This window comes from Phalacrocorax carbo, chromosome 14 (genome assembly GCF_963921805.1).
Source record: "Phalacrocorax carbo chromosome 14, bPhaCar2.1, whole genome shotgun sequence".
NCBI lineage: Eukaryota > Metazoa > Chordata > Aves > Suliformes > Phalacrocoracidae > Phalacrocorax > Phalacrocorax carbo.
This window is the reverse complement of record NC_087526.1, coordinates 5,878,653-5,896,531: the sequence shown is the minus strand read 5'-3', so window position 1 is coordinate 5,896,531 and position 17,879 is coordinate 5,878,653. Positions and strand designations below refer to the sequence as shown.

Here is a 17,879-nt window from a genome sequence, read left to right as displayed (position 1 = left end):
TTAGGGTTTAAGTGAAAAAGTACAGACTGCCCAATCCGGGCTGCAGGACGCGCGTATGCGTTTTGTGGGACCCCAAGTATTAACTGCACCATCTTTAAATCCCTGCACCCTGCCTAAGCAGAGACTGGCAACAGTTACTACAGACCAGAAACACTGGGAAAACTCCCGCAATCCCCATCAAGACCCCCCACGCTGTACTCTCCCATTTTTGGACAGCCCCTGCCAGTGGTGATGGAGCTACAAGAGAGGTGTATAAACGGGGCAAGAGGGACTTTATGCTTTCAGTGTGTGAGAGAAGCATTAGCTTTATTTTTCCACTCTGAAGGGTTTGCTCTCAAGCCCGCTGACAACATTAAGTCAACGCATGAAGTGCTGAAACTCGGGAATTTGCCCCCGTCAGCGCAGTGTGTCACATAACGAACACCCAGTCCAGACGGTGTTTGATATAACTGTGTTAAACTACACACCTGGCCTACTAACTCAGGTAGATAACCTGTTGAAAGAAAAACATTTCTCAACAAATGAGGCACATGGTACATTAAATAAAATACCTAACCTAGTACATCATGTCAATATAAAATCAAATTTGTTGCATGTTGAACAGCTCTTCAGAGAAGCGGATTGAATTATCATGCACAGCTAGTGATGACAAGATTACTGTGCATTAGCTTTCATTAACTAATATGCCAAGTTCATATATCACCTGAGTTAAAATTAATGTATGGCATGACGAAGGCGATCTATCAATAAAATAGAAGACCCCAAGAATCTGCAGCTTCACAATGCATTCCCTTTTCCTTCCCAGAGACCACAATCTCCTAGATGTTATTTTGTCAAATGATGCATTTTTGTTTCAACCTAACAATGGACTAGAGACATGAGAGAGATGCTTGAAAGCACCCCTTATGGAAAATATTCCCCTTAGATTAATTATGCTTTCTACAGGATAGGCAAAATAAAACCTTACAAAATCTGGGGGGATGGAAGCAAAGGGAGATAATTTTTACCTGCATATTCAGTTTTGTTTATCTATTTTAGAATTAATTGCATCTCTCTGTAAAAGACCGCAAAAAGATTTTGTTAGGTTCACTATATCTCATTTGATCTGTACATGTTAAGTAGAAAAAGAAGCAAAACAAGAAAGATAGCCACCCTGTGTATGTATAAGCAGATAAGCACACACAGTTGCAAACAAATGGCTTCCCCAAATCGCTCTGGAATCTGAGAATTGGCTCAATTCTTTCTAGCTCAGACGGTCCCAAAGCATGCCAAGGACTGCTAATTCACATCACGTTGTCTGCAATCTCTGCTCTCCTATCTATGCAACTTCATTTCTCCGTAAAGACTGAGCTTTCATGGTTTTAAGGCATACAAACAATATCTTAGCACAGTTGTGCTCCCAAAGTCTTTGTTACAATTGCTTTATAATTACCATTTTTCTAAGCTGGTTTGATATCCATTAGTTAGATTTAATGCATGTTAAAAGAAAGAGCTAATGGGCACTTATCAGGAATCCAAATAAAAAAAAGATAAAAAACCCCTTTCACTTTGCCCTTTATACCACACATCACTATAAAAATACACAATCCTCTCTGTCTACTCATGTGATATAAAAAGCTAAAACTTCATCCAGTTTTTACTGATAACGTTGATTCTCTATTCAGCTTTATCTTACAGTTTATGTTTTTTAATGGCTGGTAAATGGTTGCAGAATCATTAAAGGTTGGTTAACCTTCTCAGTCTAATTTTGACCTACAAGACACTTAATTTAATCATTCCCCCGTAGAAAAGGATTGAATCATTATGTGCAGACATGTGGTGATGGCTGTATTACATTAGATCTTCATTAACCCAAGTTAATAATGGCTTTGTACTAATGGAAACCTCCCCTTCCTCCTAATTTTTTTTTCAAAATTGGAAAGCTCACTTAGTGAATATTCTGCATCCGATGCTAGATAGAGAGAAGACAGTAATTGTTGATGGGAAGACTAAATACTGAAACGCAGTGTAAAATTTACAAAATTTCCTGAAAACAGCATTTTCAATTCAGAAGAGTTTCTTGATACTCGTTTTCTTCCTCACTGAGGATGGGAATCTCATGCCCCTACTCACAATAGGAGCACTTCACCCTTTAAGTGACTTCATTCTTGCAACAAGGTCTCCAGAACTGAATGCTTGCTAGAAAAACAGAGACGTCAAAACCAAGTTACAATTTAACTGCATCCCACATGCTCTAGATGGAAAACTAAATAGAAACAGCACTTCCCTTCTGAAGGATATTCCTTCAGTCGTAATTGATAGCTACTGTTATTCTCTTTGACCATTATTTTTGTAATCATTGGCAAATTTTGACCTTCCAAGCTACTAACCTAATTCATAAAGGATGTCAGTTCCTAGTTAGTGGAGACATCAGATTCTCAGCCTCAAACAAGGTGAGAGTCAACATAATGAGAATAGAGCAAGTGGGCCTGGAGAGATGACTGAGCAAGCTGAAGAGGCTGCCGTCACCCGGAACTGAAATAACACCTTATTGTTAAAAATGAAATAAATATCCCTAGAGGGAAAAATGAATAGATGCCCTGAATGCAGCACACACGTGGGCATGGCTGGATTTGAAGGTAACTCCTGTACAGCAGCCTGCAGCCTACTGAGACCCCGTGTACTGTAGAGAAATAACAGAAGTAAAACTTCAAGATGGGCAAAAGCACATCCAGCCTCTGAGCAAATAGTTTCGACTGCATAAATCGATGAGCCTCAGCTTGGCCGAGTTCCTGCAGATGAATCCTCTCGATTCCCAGAGGCAAATTCAAAAAATTGAGAAAGCGTAACTTAGGACAAGATATCCTGAACACCATCACTGACCTGTGCTTAAAAGTATGACTGGGTTTCATGCTTAACTGATGGCATATGCAACTAGTGAAATCATGCAGACCAGGCTGCACAAAACCTGAGACTTAACACACCTTCCACAAGGCTTGAATCCAATCCCTGAATTTTGACAATATAAAATAATGTAATAAATAGAATATGTACTATAATTCAATTTTAATATAATAAATATTAAATACTATAATGTATATAAAACTATATTATTATAGTATTATAATAATAGGAGGTGCCAGCTTCACCTCCATCCCTGGAAGGGTGATGGGACAGTTTATCCTGGAGGTCATCTCCAGGCATGTAGAGGAAAAGAAGGTTATCAGAACTAGTCAACATGGATTCACCAAGAGGAGATCAGGCTTGACTAACCTGGTAGCCTCTATGATGGCATGATGGGTCAATGAAGTGAGAGCAGTGGATGTTGTTTACCTCCACTTCAGGAAGGCTTTTGACACTGTCTCCCACAACATCCTCACAGGTAAGCTTAGGAAGTGTGGGTTGGATGAGAGGACAGTGAGGTGAATGGAGAACTGGCTGAATGGCAGTGCTCAGAGGGTCGTGATCAATGGGGCAGAGTCTGGTTGGAGGCCTGTCACTAGTGGTGTTCCCCAGGGCTCTGACCTGGGTCCTGTCCTGTTCAACATATTCATCAGTGACCTGGATGCTGGGACAGAGTGTAACCTCAGCAAGTTCGCTGATGATACCACGCTGGGAGGAGCGGCTGATACACCAGAGGGCTGTGCTGGCATCCAGTGAGACCTGGACAGTCTGGAGAGCTGGGCCGAGGGGAACCTCATGAAACTCAACAAGAGCAAGTGCAAGGTCCTGCTCCTGGGGAGGAACAACCCCATGCACCGGTACAGGCTGGGGGTGACCCTCTGGAAAGCGGCTCTGCTGAGGAGGAACTGGCAGTGCTGGTGGGCAGCGAGGTGACCATGAGCCAGCACCGGGCCCTTGGGGCCAAGAAGGCCAACGGTGCCCTGGGCTGCATGAAAAGGAGTGTGGCCAGCAGGGCGAGGGAGGTTCTCCTCCCCCTCTACTCTGCCCTAGTGAGGCCACATCTGCAGTGCTGTGTCCAGTCTGGGCTCCTCAGTTCAAGAAAGACGGAACTGCTGGAGAGAGTCCAGCGGAGAGCTACTGAGATGATCAGGGGACTGGAGCATCTCCCTTATGAGGAAAGGCTGAGAGACCTGGGCTTGTTCAGCCTGGAGAAGACTGAGGGGGGAATCTCGTCAATGTTTATAAATATCTAAAGGGTGGGTGTCGGGATGATGGGACTGGGCTCTTTTCAGTGGTGCCCAACGCCAGGCCAAGGGGCGACGGGCACAAGCTGGAACACGGGAAGTTCCCCCTGAACATGAGGACAAACCCCTTCCCTGTGCGGGTGCCCGAGCAGGGGCACAGGCTGCCCAGAGAGGCTGTGGAGTCCCTTCCCTGGAGACATTCACCCCCCGCCTGGACGCGGCCCTGTGCCCCTGCTCTGGGGGTGCCTGCTCCAGCAGGGGGTGGGATGGGATGATCTCCAGAGGTCCCTTCCATCCCCTGCCATTCTGTGATTCTGTGATATTGTTTGTTAACTGCTGGTTAAAAGGAGGCTGAGTGGACTATTGCAGTGTTGTAACTCGCTTCTAGAGCAGTCTCAGAACATGATTTCCACATTTTTTTTTCTTTATATCAACATGGCCATTTTCAGGAAGGAAAACCATCAGTCTAGGGATTTGCATTTTTTCTCACCTACAGTACTATAATTCACTTCCTTGCTCTTGGGACTGGATGCTTCTGAAAAGGAAATTAAGAGCACAGATTTCATAACCACTCACCTCGAAACAAAATGGAAAGCACTACCACATGTGTCTGCAGAAAAACAATTTCTTATCTTACAATTGTGCTCGGCTGAGCAAAAGAACTTTAAAAAAGAATACTGCGTATCCTAAGACTGTGTATAATGTTTGGGAGAATAGAGTCAGGCTGGACAAAGCCATTTTTAACAGCATATAAAGTGCAGGGATAAGAGTAGCACCCACCCAAGCCACAGAAGATGGCACTGCACTGACGCATGTGTGTAGGCCTGTGATGAACCCAGAAGTAACGTACCCAACCTGTGAAGAGTTCTGGGACAACTGGGAGAATCTGTTGAGACCTACTCTGGCTCTTGAAGATTTTACCCTCACGTGATCTCTGTGAAACATACAGCATTTGCATTATTTCTAGCTTCTGGTGCTACCAGCAGGAACGGGCACCCGGCACACGCCCTGGCCTCCCTGAGCCATGCCACTGCCAGCAGCCGAGTCAGCCCGGGTCCATGAACCTCTTCAGGTGCTCTGTTGAATTAGGACTTTCCTAAATAAAGAGTACTAAAATCAATCTACCTCCAAGCTGGTAAAAGAAGATTGAATGTTCTAATTAAAAGCAGCACTACGGTGTTTTTGGAATGGTTTGTAATGGAAAAAAGGGTTTTCACTCAGTGTCCTATTCCTTTTATAAAATGAAGCATCTTCTCTCTTCAGGTCTCAGGCATTCCTGCTTTTGCTTCGTCCCCTGCCACCTGGCAACACCCGCCCTGTTCCTTCACTGAAAGAACAACCTGCAGGACACCAGGCATCTCTTTATGAATTGTACTGTCAGGTTGGAGAATAGGAACACGCCAGAAATGCAGAATCCAAATTCTCCACATGAATATATATGTACACAAACACAAATGTAACTATATGCCTTAAAAGATTAATTTCAAAAGCCTTAAATTGCAGTTTAATTTGAAAACTAATTCAGCTTCATAATTGGCTTTCTGTTCAAATCACTGAGGCTAAAGATTTAAATTCTTAATATTCAGATGACTTTCAAGTTTCTGGCCCCATCTGTGCATTAGTCCATGGTGTTAATCTCTGAGGGAATCTCTGCTGGCATAGAAATAAAATAAACAAACTGGGACAGTAGTAGAATAATCGGCTTTTAAAATCCTTGGGTTCTTTATATACTGCTTATTTTTATGAGATTTCTTTAACTCAATTTGCCACATATAGATTTGGCTCCCAGCTATTTAATTTTTCACGTGGCACGCTATCAACAATTATTGTATCAGAGTTCCATGAAATCAGGAGATGGGGAAATTTTAAATTACAACATTTCTCATTTAAGAAATACTAATAGCCCTTTATTTTGGAGGACTGTCCATATTTAGCACTCTTTCACACCACTCCCAGGGAGGGTGGCAGGAGTAAACTATCCTACACACCACCATGAGAAAGAAGGAGCTGGATGAAACCCTAGTTCAAAAGAAAGCACATAGACTTTTGCTATTGCCTTGAAAGGGACCAAGATTTATCCAGAGAGTTAGTGAAGTGGAAAGGATGAATGGGAATGGAAAAGGCCAGTCTGACAGGAACAAATTGTTTTGGAGAGATGTGTTAATTTCTGACAATCTTTTTGCTAAAACAAAATAGATACAACCCAGAGCAAAGGACTCAAGTCACTGCTGAGCATTTCACGTTGACCTTTTCAGAACTGAACGCTTCAGTTAAGTAAGACATCCACCTCCTACGGTAAGGTATATTTTGCGGTGGTTATATCAAAACTAAGCTTCTGCAGTGACCAAAATAATCTTTTTTCCATCACATTTTTGTTTTATGATTAAATTCCCTTTTTTTCTTTTATATTTAAGCATTTTCATTCTATCTTATCGAGCAATTTGGTTTTTTTGGGAACTGTAGAATTTCTTTTGAAACAGCCTTCCCCAAGGACACCCCTGGGATGTTGCAAGCCCAGCGGTGCAAGTGCAAGGGCTGAGCTCATGGCAGGCAGTAATTGGTGCTGTAGAGGGGAAAAACCCACCCCAAACCCCAGCCCCTTTCTGCTGTAAGGCAGTGGAGCTTGTGCGGCACAGCTCAGAGATGTGGGCTTTGAAAGGGCAGCAGAATACTTGCAGGGCAGGCGGTGTTGGGCAGCGAAGCTGTGCAACCCGTCCCGCTTTATCAGCTCTTGAAAAGCAACTTCTGCAGCTCCGGGAGAACTTTGCTGATTAAGGCTGCCGGAGGGACCAGGGGAATTTCAGCTCAAGCTTGCAGTTGCATTTTTAAAACTTGGCTGTGTTCTTCATATAGAGGTAAAGTTCAAAGAGGCAGAACATTATTCAATATGAGTAAAACACGGCCTTTTAAGATACATTTTCAAATAGTGGTACTTTAAATCAGAACAACTTGTGGAGGGGGAGACTAAGAAACAAAGATGGTCCTGTGGAAAAGGAAATCCTGCATCGCTATTCCTGTTCTGCATTTTTGGAAGGGCCTGCATTTACACATTTAAATCGTCCAGCTGCATGACGTTAGGCTATAAAAGCTAGAAATGCTTTAAAATGTTTTCCAGAGAGTATCAGAAAAGGAAAAAGAAATGCAGTTCAGTGTAAGAGCCAGCACACATCTGAGGACGTAAAGGGGCCAGGCTGTGACACATGTGTTCACACTGCAGAGAACTTCACAAGAACGAGCTCCTGATTTCAAGAACACCATGCAATAGCGTTAAGACAGTATTTCAATTATGTTATTATAATCTTAACCAGCAACAACAACCTATTATAATTAATAATACTCAATGATTTCTTTTCTATTCCCGTCGAGGGTTGCTTCAAGGTGACTAGTACACCGCAGAGAGCAGGCTCCTTGGAAACCCAGGCAGTCTGAGTGCTCTGCAGTCTGGGAAGCCCCTTCACTTAAACCCCATCAGACTGTCTCTATTTGTATTTTAGGCTAAAGCAAACTTGCTTCTTCCATGGGAGGCTGAGTGCCCAGCAGGATCACACTGCGCTGAAGGTTGGAGTACACACCCCATTTTCTTGGTTCACTCTACCTCCTTTTGGCTTATTCACTGCAGTCAGTAGGTCACATCTTGGCTGCCCTCCACCCCCTGCCATAGTCAGGCACAATTTGCAGCTGTCCTACAGGGTCAGAGAGCACGGCGCTCTCTTCCAGCTCACTGCACCCCGGCTACTAAGAGGGGACCGTGCTGCGTTTCATGGCGCAGCATCCTCCGGAGGCACAGCCCTGCCTGCAGTGCCTGCACACCGGATGCCTCCGCTTCGCCCCGCACCCTGGGGGGTGCCCTGAGAGCACCGCAGAGCCCTTTCCTGCTCTCTTTGCACGGGATCTGCTCTATTGATCCTGCTGAATCCTTACAGGGGCTTTCCCTGCTGCTCAAGGTCACTGTGCCCTGCTCAGTCTGTGCTCAACAGCATATTTTTGACGATCTTGCTCTGCAAAATTTCCATGGGTAGAGATTGAGCTCCATATGTCCCTTTTTTCTTTTTTTTTTTTTAAATCTGGGCAAAATTCCTACTGACTTCAAACAGTCATTGGCTGCTCAGACTAGCTGCCCTCAGAGTCAGCATTTATTTGGGATACTCTGATACTCTAGCTACATTTCTCATAAAAGGTGTGCAGAATTATTAAGAGCATTGCAGATACTGTGGTAATCGAGTAATACTGCATTTTTAATCACAGCCATTATAAATGGGCATATGGAAGATGTGAGAAATAACAATTGTACAGGATATCCGGGGAAGCATTTTTGGTCCTTAGGCATAGTTCAATAGCAATGAACTGTGGAAAATGAATGCTGAACTCCTGTAACATATAATAAGATTTTTTAGTTTGCTTGAAGCAAATCTGTACTTTATACATGGATATACACGCATATGCATATATATATTTGCAGATGCATATACAAATCTAACTTACTGTTGAATCAATACTGAACACATTTTGCTGTTTCCTCTAAGAATACGCAATGTCTTTCATTTGTTGACCATTGCCACAAACAATCATGAATTCTACCCACATATTTTTTCTCTTGCAAAGGCTGGTGTTGTACCTCCTTAGTTATTATAATAGTCTGAAGCATCTTGAACTACAAAAAAGATCCCAAATCTCTGCAAGATCTACGCTTAGCTAAATATAGTCTAGACTTGTCTCTACGCAAAACAGGGATACGTAACTTGGAGGCAAAGGAGTACGCAGACACCCACAGCAACTCTATGATCTCTCTATTCCTTTCTCAAAGATACAATGTCGTGTTTATTGCCAACTACATGGAATGAGGGCCTCGGGTACCCAAATTCCCAGGAGGTTCTACAATAGCAAAGAACAGAAATTCAATGCTAATATAAACCTTTAAAAGAATACCGATTAAACAGGTTAGAGGGAAAAAAGCTCCTAAAAACATCAAAGACAAATGTAATTGCTTTTGAATAAAAACAGATTGCTTTCTACCTACCTGCCTTAAAGGCAAGCACTCCAGCCTGGGATACAGAATACCAAAAATCACTGGTAGAAGCAGAGGCACAAGTATTTTGTAGGCAAAGTTATCCTAGTCTGATTTAATACCTCAAAGGCTTATCTGGATTTCAGACAAGAAGCGGATGCAATTTACTGCTTCTTTCACACAAATGAGCAGAGCTAGTTAAAACATTTGGGAACACTTTGAATATTGATCTGTCCTAGAATAAGATGTAAGAAATTTGATTTGCTACGGAAATGTCATATCAATCTTCAAACCTTGATATGCCCCACAGTGGCCTTCAAATGAAAGCCGGAAAATCCTCCGGGAAGATGTCATTAGAGCCATCAGCTCGGGGACTTCTCGCATCCCCTCTGCTGAGCAGGACCGGGATCAGCACTTTGAAGCCGGTACGTCACCACCCAAAGCAGATCAGGAAGGGAGCTGTACCTATTCTTTCCCCCAAAAAATGTCACATTCTGTCCCCATTATGTGTCACCACAGCAGCCCATTCCTCACAATGCTGAAAGACAATAAATCACGACTGTGAATCACCTTGTTAAAAATAGTGGCCACCGGAGACTTTCCTATGACACCTCAGGCAGCGGAGAAGCCATGATAAATGTTTGCTGACAGAAAACAAAGTCACACAGTATTTAACCCCTCAGCTGGCAAACACCGAGGATAAAATGTGTCTTGGAAAAATCTCCCTCTCATTTTAGGAGATTTACAAATGTACTGGTGACAGTTTTCACAGTATAATTTCTGTTTAAAGAACAAATACATGCATATTAGTTATGCTCAGCAATAAGCTAAAACAACCATATTGTTGCTATGCTTTTTTTGCTATTACCCTGCTACCATATTGGAAACTGCAGGGTTACACCGCACTTAAATAACAAATCAACAACATAGTTGAAAATAAAACATTAAAGACCCTTATAACTGCATTTTTCCAAGCTTGCAAACACTTTAAAAATCATCACTTGCATTCCATGAACTTTGGGTTTTTTCCCATTTCACCCTCTGAAGAAAAGCCCATGGGGATGGAAGATGAGCGAGCAATTTCAGTGGGAATATTCCCACTTCAGTAGGTTTGCATCAGGCCCCAAATAAGAAAGTATTTTCTGCACACTTTGGGACACAGACCTATTTGGAGTCTGACTGGGAGCCAGATATTGAGTTTGCAAATGACTGGATTAAATACCAAGGTGGCAGATATTCAGCATTTCAGGCAAAGGGTCAATGAAAGGCCACTGCTGGGTTTGGCTTCAGTACTCTGTAGTTAGAATAACAACCTTGTACACATGTAATGACTGTATGAGAATGGCAATACGGAGAATCACTCCACAAAACTGCTGCTTTTCCAAAGTCCAGATCTAGGAAGGAACCTCCAGGATCCGTCTAAGCCAAGTCTCCACTTTCTCTGCATCCAGAGAAAGAGATACCAGATTGTTCTCACCTCCATCAGTCTTCAACAAAGAGCCAGCAACAGCAAACCTCTCCTACGTTCTCTCTATTCCAAAAGGAGGCAAAGCCATGATGCCAGATTAATGTTTGAAAGCCTGTGATAACTTTAAGACTTTTTTTCAACTGTACCTGGTTTAGAGCCTTCATCAACAGATCCATTATAGACTTGGTTTATAAACTCCGGTCTGTTGTCATTCATATCAATCACATAGATGTAAAGGTCAATAGGATTCTCCACCTTGTTTCCATTCATATCCACTGCGTGAGCCCGGAGCTGGGAATAAGCACAATGAAAGCATAATATCAGCAACTGGATTTGTCACAGAATGAGAGACCATGTTTTAAAGGAATTGACTTCGCCTCATAAATACTTTCTCAAAATTGAACTGAGCGGGTATTTAATTCCAGCAGAAAGCAGCAACGTGGTTTCCATCTAGACTCTAGACACAGACAGTTTTTCAAGGCTTAACATAATATTGAAATAATATTTTAAGATAGCAGTTGTCAGTGGAAACACTTTAACTATAGTATAGTGAGGCTATCTCCTTCACTGCTAATAGATTGCTATATTTTAATTTTTAAGACGTGGCGAACCTTGTCTGAGAATCTGAAAAGCAAATTTTGCTTAGTTCCAAACACAGCAAGGAAATGAGTTTGATTTGAGAGGTTTCTTATGGGAACCTGCGGCCTTTCATACCCACAATAACAGGGATTAATAAGCGAAGAGATTTCAGAATGGCATTAGTATTGTTTATTCCTTGTTTAATCACGGTCTCTAGGAACAGCAAGAGCTACCGACCCCATTGCTCTATGCACCAGAAGACATAAAAAAAGTCCCTTTCCTGCACATGATGGGAGCCCCTGTAGCACTAAGAATGAAATATTTTTCTCAGGCTTAACTGAAATACCCAGTGATGAAGCATTACAATAACCAGAGCCCCAGTGTTAAGTCCTCAGTTAAAGTGGAACTGCGGCTTTATCTTATTAGCAATAACCATCAGCAATAATACTCGAAAACAAGAGCATCTGTTTTCTGAACAAAAGGGACAGATACAGCATGTCAAAATGAGTAATTAATAAAACAAAGCGATCAACAATAGTCTGGAACAATCAGTAATCAGGTGAAAAAAATGGATAGCTTTCTCATTAAAGGGAACAGATGGCTACTCTAAATGGTGTGCGCGTTGAACGGAGCTGCCGGTGTTGGCTTCAGGAAAAAAAAAATAAGACAAGCAAGGAAAGGGCTGCACAGCCCCGATGATGGCTGGGCAGTGGAGAGGTATCTCCTGGGTGCGAGCGCTGCAGATTTTGTTTTAGCCTCTCTTCATTTCAGCACTGGTAAGCATTGCTGAACCTCCGCACCGCCACGAAAATTGGGGACGGTGCTCAGGACAGCTGTGTGACATCCTGCAAGGCTGGCGGGATGAAGAATGAAGGCTTCGGAGGACATTAGCTTGGCACAGGGTTGGCTGGAATAGCGGGGCTGAGGGACGGGGACCTACCCGCTGCCCCGCGGTGAGCATTTTGTATGACACAAGCCCCGCGAACGTGCCGACACACAACCAGCTCGTGCCTTCAGAGGGGAGGCGCCTCTGGTCCCTCGCAGCAGCTCCCCGGCCCATCAGGATGCTACCAGGAGTCAGAGCTCCTGTGCCAAGGAGGTCTCTAGCTCCTCTGATGCATGACAAATAAATGTGCTAATTGCATTAGCACTGGTTTCCGTCTTTCGCTCTCGCTGTGCTGTGATTGATGCAACTTTCTTCTTCATGTACAGTGTTCAGAAGTCCAGAGCTTAACAAAAGAAACTGCACGCTATTAGGATGGGCTGGATTAACATTTAATCAAGCAAAGAGAACAACTGCCACATGAAATGAGCTGGGAGAAAACCATTTTTTTTAAAGGAAGTTAAGCAGCACTTTTTCTTTAAAGACTGAAAAAGTCTGCTTTCGTTTTCAATACAGGATGTACCACTTGTATTTCATGACTTGTAATGCTCTTAATACCTGCATTTCTCGCCTGCATACAAACTGCTTTGACTCCCACCTGTTGAGCTAGCCTTCGTCACGTCAGATGTAGCAATTCAATAACTTCACCAATCAGAGGTCATACTGCCTTTGAAAAAAAGTAATTCGGAGTTAAAATTAAAGTTATTATCTTCAAGCTGTGGCAGCACTGGGCTCTCTCTTGCTGCATTTCCAGCAGCGGAAATGGTTCCATTCAGAGATAAAGCTGGTATCTTCCCCCTCAGATCTGACTCTCCCCCTGCAAATTTTTAATTACATTTGATAGCTTTTGTTTGAAATCTCCAAGAGTAAGGGATTTCTCAGCAATGCACATCTATCTGCTTGTTGCACTCACTGAGCACATGTACCCACAAATGCGTTACTGCCTGCACTCAGGTTAAAAAAGATTCAATAAGCAAGACTGCAGGAACCTCATCAAACCTGCCGTGACATGCACAAGTGCCACCTCTGCCCTGAGCCCCGCACCAGACCCTGGGCTGAGTTATGAGAGGGAGGACAGTGCCTAGGGACACGGGCACTTGTGCCCTGACTAACGGCTTTTGGGCAGCCGGGACGACAGCACCCACTCCCCCAGCCCAGCAGACCCTGCCCCGTTATGCCCTGGATTGTGCTGCTGCTGCTGCTGCTCTTCTTCTGCCCTCCAACGCAGTTGTTACTGCCACCCTATCTGCACACCCCTCTTCTCTCTTCTGCTACTTTTTTTCCTGACTTCAATTAACTTCTTCTTCTATCTTGTGCTTGCTTGCATGAATTTTCTCTATTCATACCCTTTTAACATTTCTCTAATGCCTCCGTATCCTTCCATAACACGTCGCTCCTCTGTGGTCAGTGCCAACTGCAGCAGAGGCAGAAGAGAGGCTTGAGTCAGAGGGCTGAATCTAAACTCAGCTCAATGGGAGCTCTTCCTCGTTAGAGACCATGCCCTGTTAGAGACCATTTGCAGTGGAGGGAGCAAAGGGAGGGGCAACTCCAGTAGGGCAACCTGTCCACTGGGAAACTAGTCGTATCTCCAAGGCAGATCAGATACTACATTTCCTTTCCTTAATTCACCTTCTCGCTTATTCTCCAGCACTACTCTTTGTATTAATGAGGCAACCTCAAGCCAGACAACACACTTTGTTCTGGAGTCATTCTTCAGATGCCGAGACGGGGCTCACTGATGCGAGGCACAGTTTGAGCCTAATGTGGTGCTCTGCAGCTCAGGCTGCCATCTGCTCCCACCTGTGACCAAGCGGGTGTTTTGGTGGTAGAGTGATGGATGGGATGAAAAGCACATTCATGCGAGTGCTTTGCGGCACTGGTCAAGTGTCATGGTTTAACACCAGGCAGCAGCTCAGCCCCACACAGCCCCTCACTCACTCCCCACCGGTGCGATGGGGGAGAGAATTGGAAGGGTAAAAGTGAGAAGACTCATGGCTTGAGACAAAGACAGTTTAACAGGTAAAGCAAAAGCCGCGCACACAAGCAGAGCAAACCAAGGAATCCCTTCCCTCCTCCCCACGGGCAGGCGGGTGCTCAGCCATCCCCAGGACAGCAGGGCTCCATCACGCCCAACGGGGACTGGGGAAGGCAAACACCATCGCTCCCAACGTGCCCCCTTCCCCCTCCTCCCCCAGCTCCATGTGCTGAGCATGGCGCCGTGTGGTGTGGGACAGCCCTGGGGCCAGCTGGGGTCACTGTCCCGGCCGTGTCCCCTCCCAGCCCCTTGTGCCCCCCCAGCCCCTCGCTGGGTGGGGTGGGGTGAGGGGCAGGAAAGGCCTTGGCTCTGGGTAAGCCCTGCTCAGCAGGAACGAAACCATCCCTGGGTCAGCAGCACTGTTTCCAGCACAAATCCAAAACACAGCCCCCTACAAGCTACTCTGAAGGAAATTAACTCTATCCCAGCCAAAACCAGCACAGCATGGCCCAAAGTGTGATGGTTTTGCTCCGTCAGACACACCTGTCATTCAGAGCTGGAAAAGCCACCGCTGAAATGGCCAGTGAGCACAACCTGGGCCACGGGACACACGCCAACACAGGTCATGGAAGAGTATTCAAATGGAAGAAGCTGGTGGCTAGCTGGAGACACAGTTGAGAAACATTTATAAAGTTGGTTTGAAATATTTACATTGGCCCCAAGAGGGATAATGTGACAGGAGTAGAGAAGGAATAATATTAAATGAAATACCTTGCAGAGGATTCTGAAAAATTAATACACGTAGCCAGCTCATCTCTAGCTGGTGTATCGCCCTGCTGTACACCAGCCAAGCAGCTAGCTCGATATTCTTTAGCAAATATTGTTTAAAAGTATGACAATCATTGCTATCATATTCAGCAGCAGCTACCACAGGTCTCTGAGGTTTTTCTACTGACAGTTTCCAGTGTAAGTGTAGCTGTTGGCATACAAATAATTCAGTATCATGATTATTGATTACACTGGAGGCTGGTGGTATCTGAAGGTAGTTAGTCAAAGTCAACACAGTGAATTGTGTTAAATATGAATATTACTTATACACTAATACTACTTATACAAATACACACTATCAATCAGTGACAGAGCCTTTAAGCAATAAGCATACAATGTCATGCCTAATTTGTGTGCTCTTAATGGTGATTAAAAGTTCAAATTAGAGTATTGTGACACAAATGGCTGGCATTACTCACTAGAACTTGGTTCAAAATACCGGAATTAGCTCTTGTATCCCTTCATTTTCAGTAAACTTTGTTGTCTCCTTGCACTCAAACGACTCCTTCTCAGACTATAACCCACCTGTTCTGCTCCAGCCATTTCTGAGACAGTATTTTATCAGTCTGATGCTGAAGGCATACACATGTCTGGGACTGCATTAGGGCTTGCTTCAAAGTTTCCCCATAATGCACATTACTTGAGTATCATAAGCAATGACTACTTACCGACATGTTTATGTTGATGTCTTTTGAAAACAGAGCTTCAAAAACGTCTTGGAAAACTAACCTGCCAATTTACTATCCCTTGTACTTGCCAGGCCTAACTGCAGCTTGATATGAAACTGGTGTCTGGATCAGAAAGACGTTCAGAGTCACTAATTCTGTCAGCAGTACAAACGGGACTTTGGGAACGCAGTTAAATAAGGCCAAGAGGACTCATGCATATTAAATATTACTACCTGCTGAAATTTATTTGGCATGCAATAAACATTAAGGGCTGACTGCAAGGGGAGATGCAACAACACAAGCCTACCGCAGTGAGATGGCAGCAAGATGGGGGGAAGGAGCTCTTGCTTGTGCTGGGAGTGTGTCCCGAGGCCGCGTCCCCAGACGCGGGCACTAAAGACACTGGAGCAGCTCCCACAGCGTCACTCAGTGCAACACGTTCAGTTCTGCACCACAATGTGGTGTTGGTTAAGTGGCTGCAAAGCCCTTCTCATTTTTCTCTGCTTATATTGGCAGCTGACTCTGCGTCTGGGATGTCTGCAAGGTCCCTGGAGAGTTTGTAGCACAGGCGACAAAACAGATGAGGCCAAAATACATCTGAACTTGCAATCATCACCACTGCCACTTGTGCTGGGAGGTTAACACAGCAATGCTAGCACACACGGCACCTGGGCAGACACTGAGTCCCAGAGGCATATACATCTCTGCATACATCAAACTCGGAATGATCCTCCCTGAAGTTCAAGAACCATCTTGAACATGTACAGGGAAGTTTTGCTACAGAATTCCTGATCTAATTAGAAAAAAATCTGTTCCACCTTAGGGAAAAAGGCAGGTTTCATCAGACAAATGGCTTGCTAAATGCAGGGAGAGTTAAAACACTAGTATTTTAAAAATAGTAGTCCTGAAGCAATACAGATAATTATGCATAAGAAAATACGTGTTGAAAATGTGGGAGTTAATGAAATAGAACTCTTCATATGTAGCCTCACAAACACTTGCAAATTATTATTTTTTTTTTTATAATTAGTTTTTAGATTACCTGGGAATGAAAACAGCGAGGACAACACTTGACAGTGACAGAGATGATGAAAAGACGTCATTCTGTTTAGGAGTGCAGAAAACCTGAAGCTGTATAAGCGCATCCGTCTTCAGCCAGAGCAGCAAGCCCGTACCGGACAAGAAGCCCATGTCCCGCTGGCTAGAAGGGCCCAGGGATGGTGCTTTGCAGCTCCACCGACATCCTTTACCCCAGCTGAAGAGATCAGCTACTACTCTGAGCTAAAGAAAACTCTACAGCAGATGTCAAACCAATTTAAAGATGTCCAAGCTCTCCAGTTCAGACCCAAGCCTACACCTCAGACACTGCTCTTCCAGTACTTGGCACAAGCCTGGCTCCACGTCTGCCTTTCCTTTCAATTAGAGACTCAGCTACATGAAGTGGCATAAATTGACTTCTCCAATATTTGCAACAGCCAAGACTTTGGACTGTAACTTCTTTCTGGAAGCTGGCCTAATTTTTTCCAGCTTCTAGGACTGTCCATTCTTACTGTAAGTCTCTGCACTAGTGTTTGGGTCATTGCTTTGTGCATGGTGTATTTATAAATGCTTTGTAAAGGGTCTTTAAATGAACAATTGATGGTTCAATAAATCATCAATCCATTGCTACTGAGGCTGAAGGATCTAAAGGTTGTTTACAGCCATGACTTAAAATGTTCTCCATCACCTTCTACTGTTTTGTTAAGAAAGATTTCCTATCACTCACTATTTCTGTCTATAAGGCCTCATAACACACTTATCAGTTACTCACTCTCTATAAACTACACCTTCCTGTAACCTTCAGAGTATGAATATGCTTATTTACATACAGATGCCTCTAGCTCAGGGTTTCCATAAGGAACAGAAAAGGCTGGAAACCCTGCGGTGCGTACGAGGCAGACTTACCCAGTCACCGTTGCCGAGGTGAGAATTCGGTTTACTGAATTCACTGTCACCAGTAGGTTAAGGTCGTTATTAGGGGGCACATGATTTGTTTTCGTGGAGGACAAAATCTTTTGCATCTTATGTGTTTGGCTGAGAGTGTCTGATAGCAGACATCACAGTGGCTCCATCAAAAGTGTTAACTTGTGTATTGTATTATTGACTACACTGTTATAATAACGTGGCATTGCTGAAACAATATCAACAATGCTGAGATGACACACACACTGTATCTCAAACACTCTCTTTTCAAAACAACCTCTCTTCATATTTTCCTAGGCACGACAAACAAAATAATTGTTCTTGTTCACAGAGGATAAAATAATTTTTCTTCAGATCTTCTTTTACCCAGGGGAAGTATCTTCT

General features: G+C 43.8%; 1 protein-coding gene across 2 annotated transcripts in view; it reads right to left on the bottom strand.

Annotated features, from left to right (window-relative positions):
* CDH4 (cadherin 4) overlaps window positions 1-17,879 on the bottom strand; it is a 516,102-nt gene that overhangs the window by 85,020 nt on the left and 413,203 nt on the right. For both annotated transcript variants that reach the window (XM_064465346.1, XM_064465345.1), the window contains exon 6: window positions 10,747-10,891. In XM_064465346.1, coding sequence (XP_064321416.1) covers window positions 10,747-10,891 — 145 coding nt within the window. The remainder of the gene's footprint in view (window positions 1-10,746; window positions 10,892-17,879) is intronic.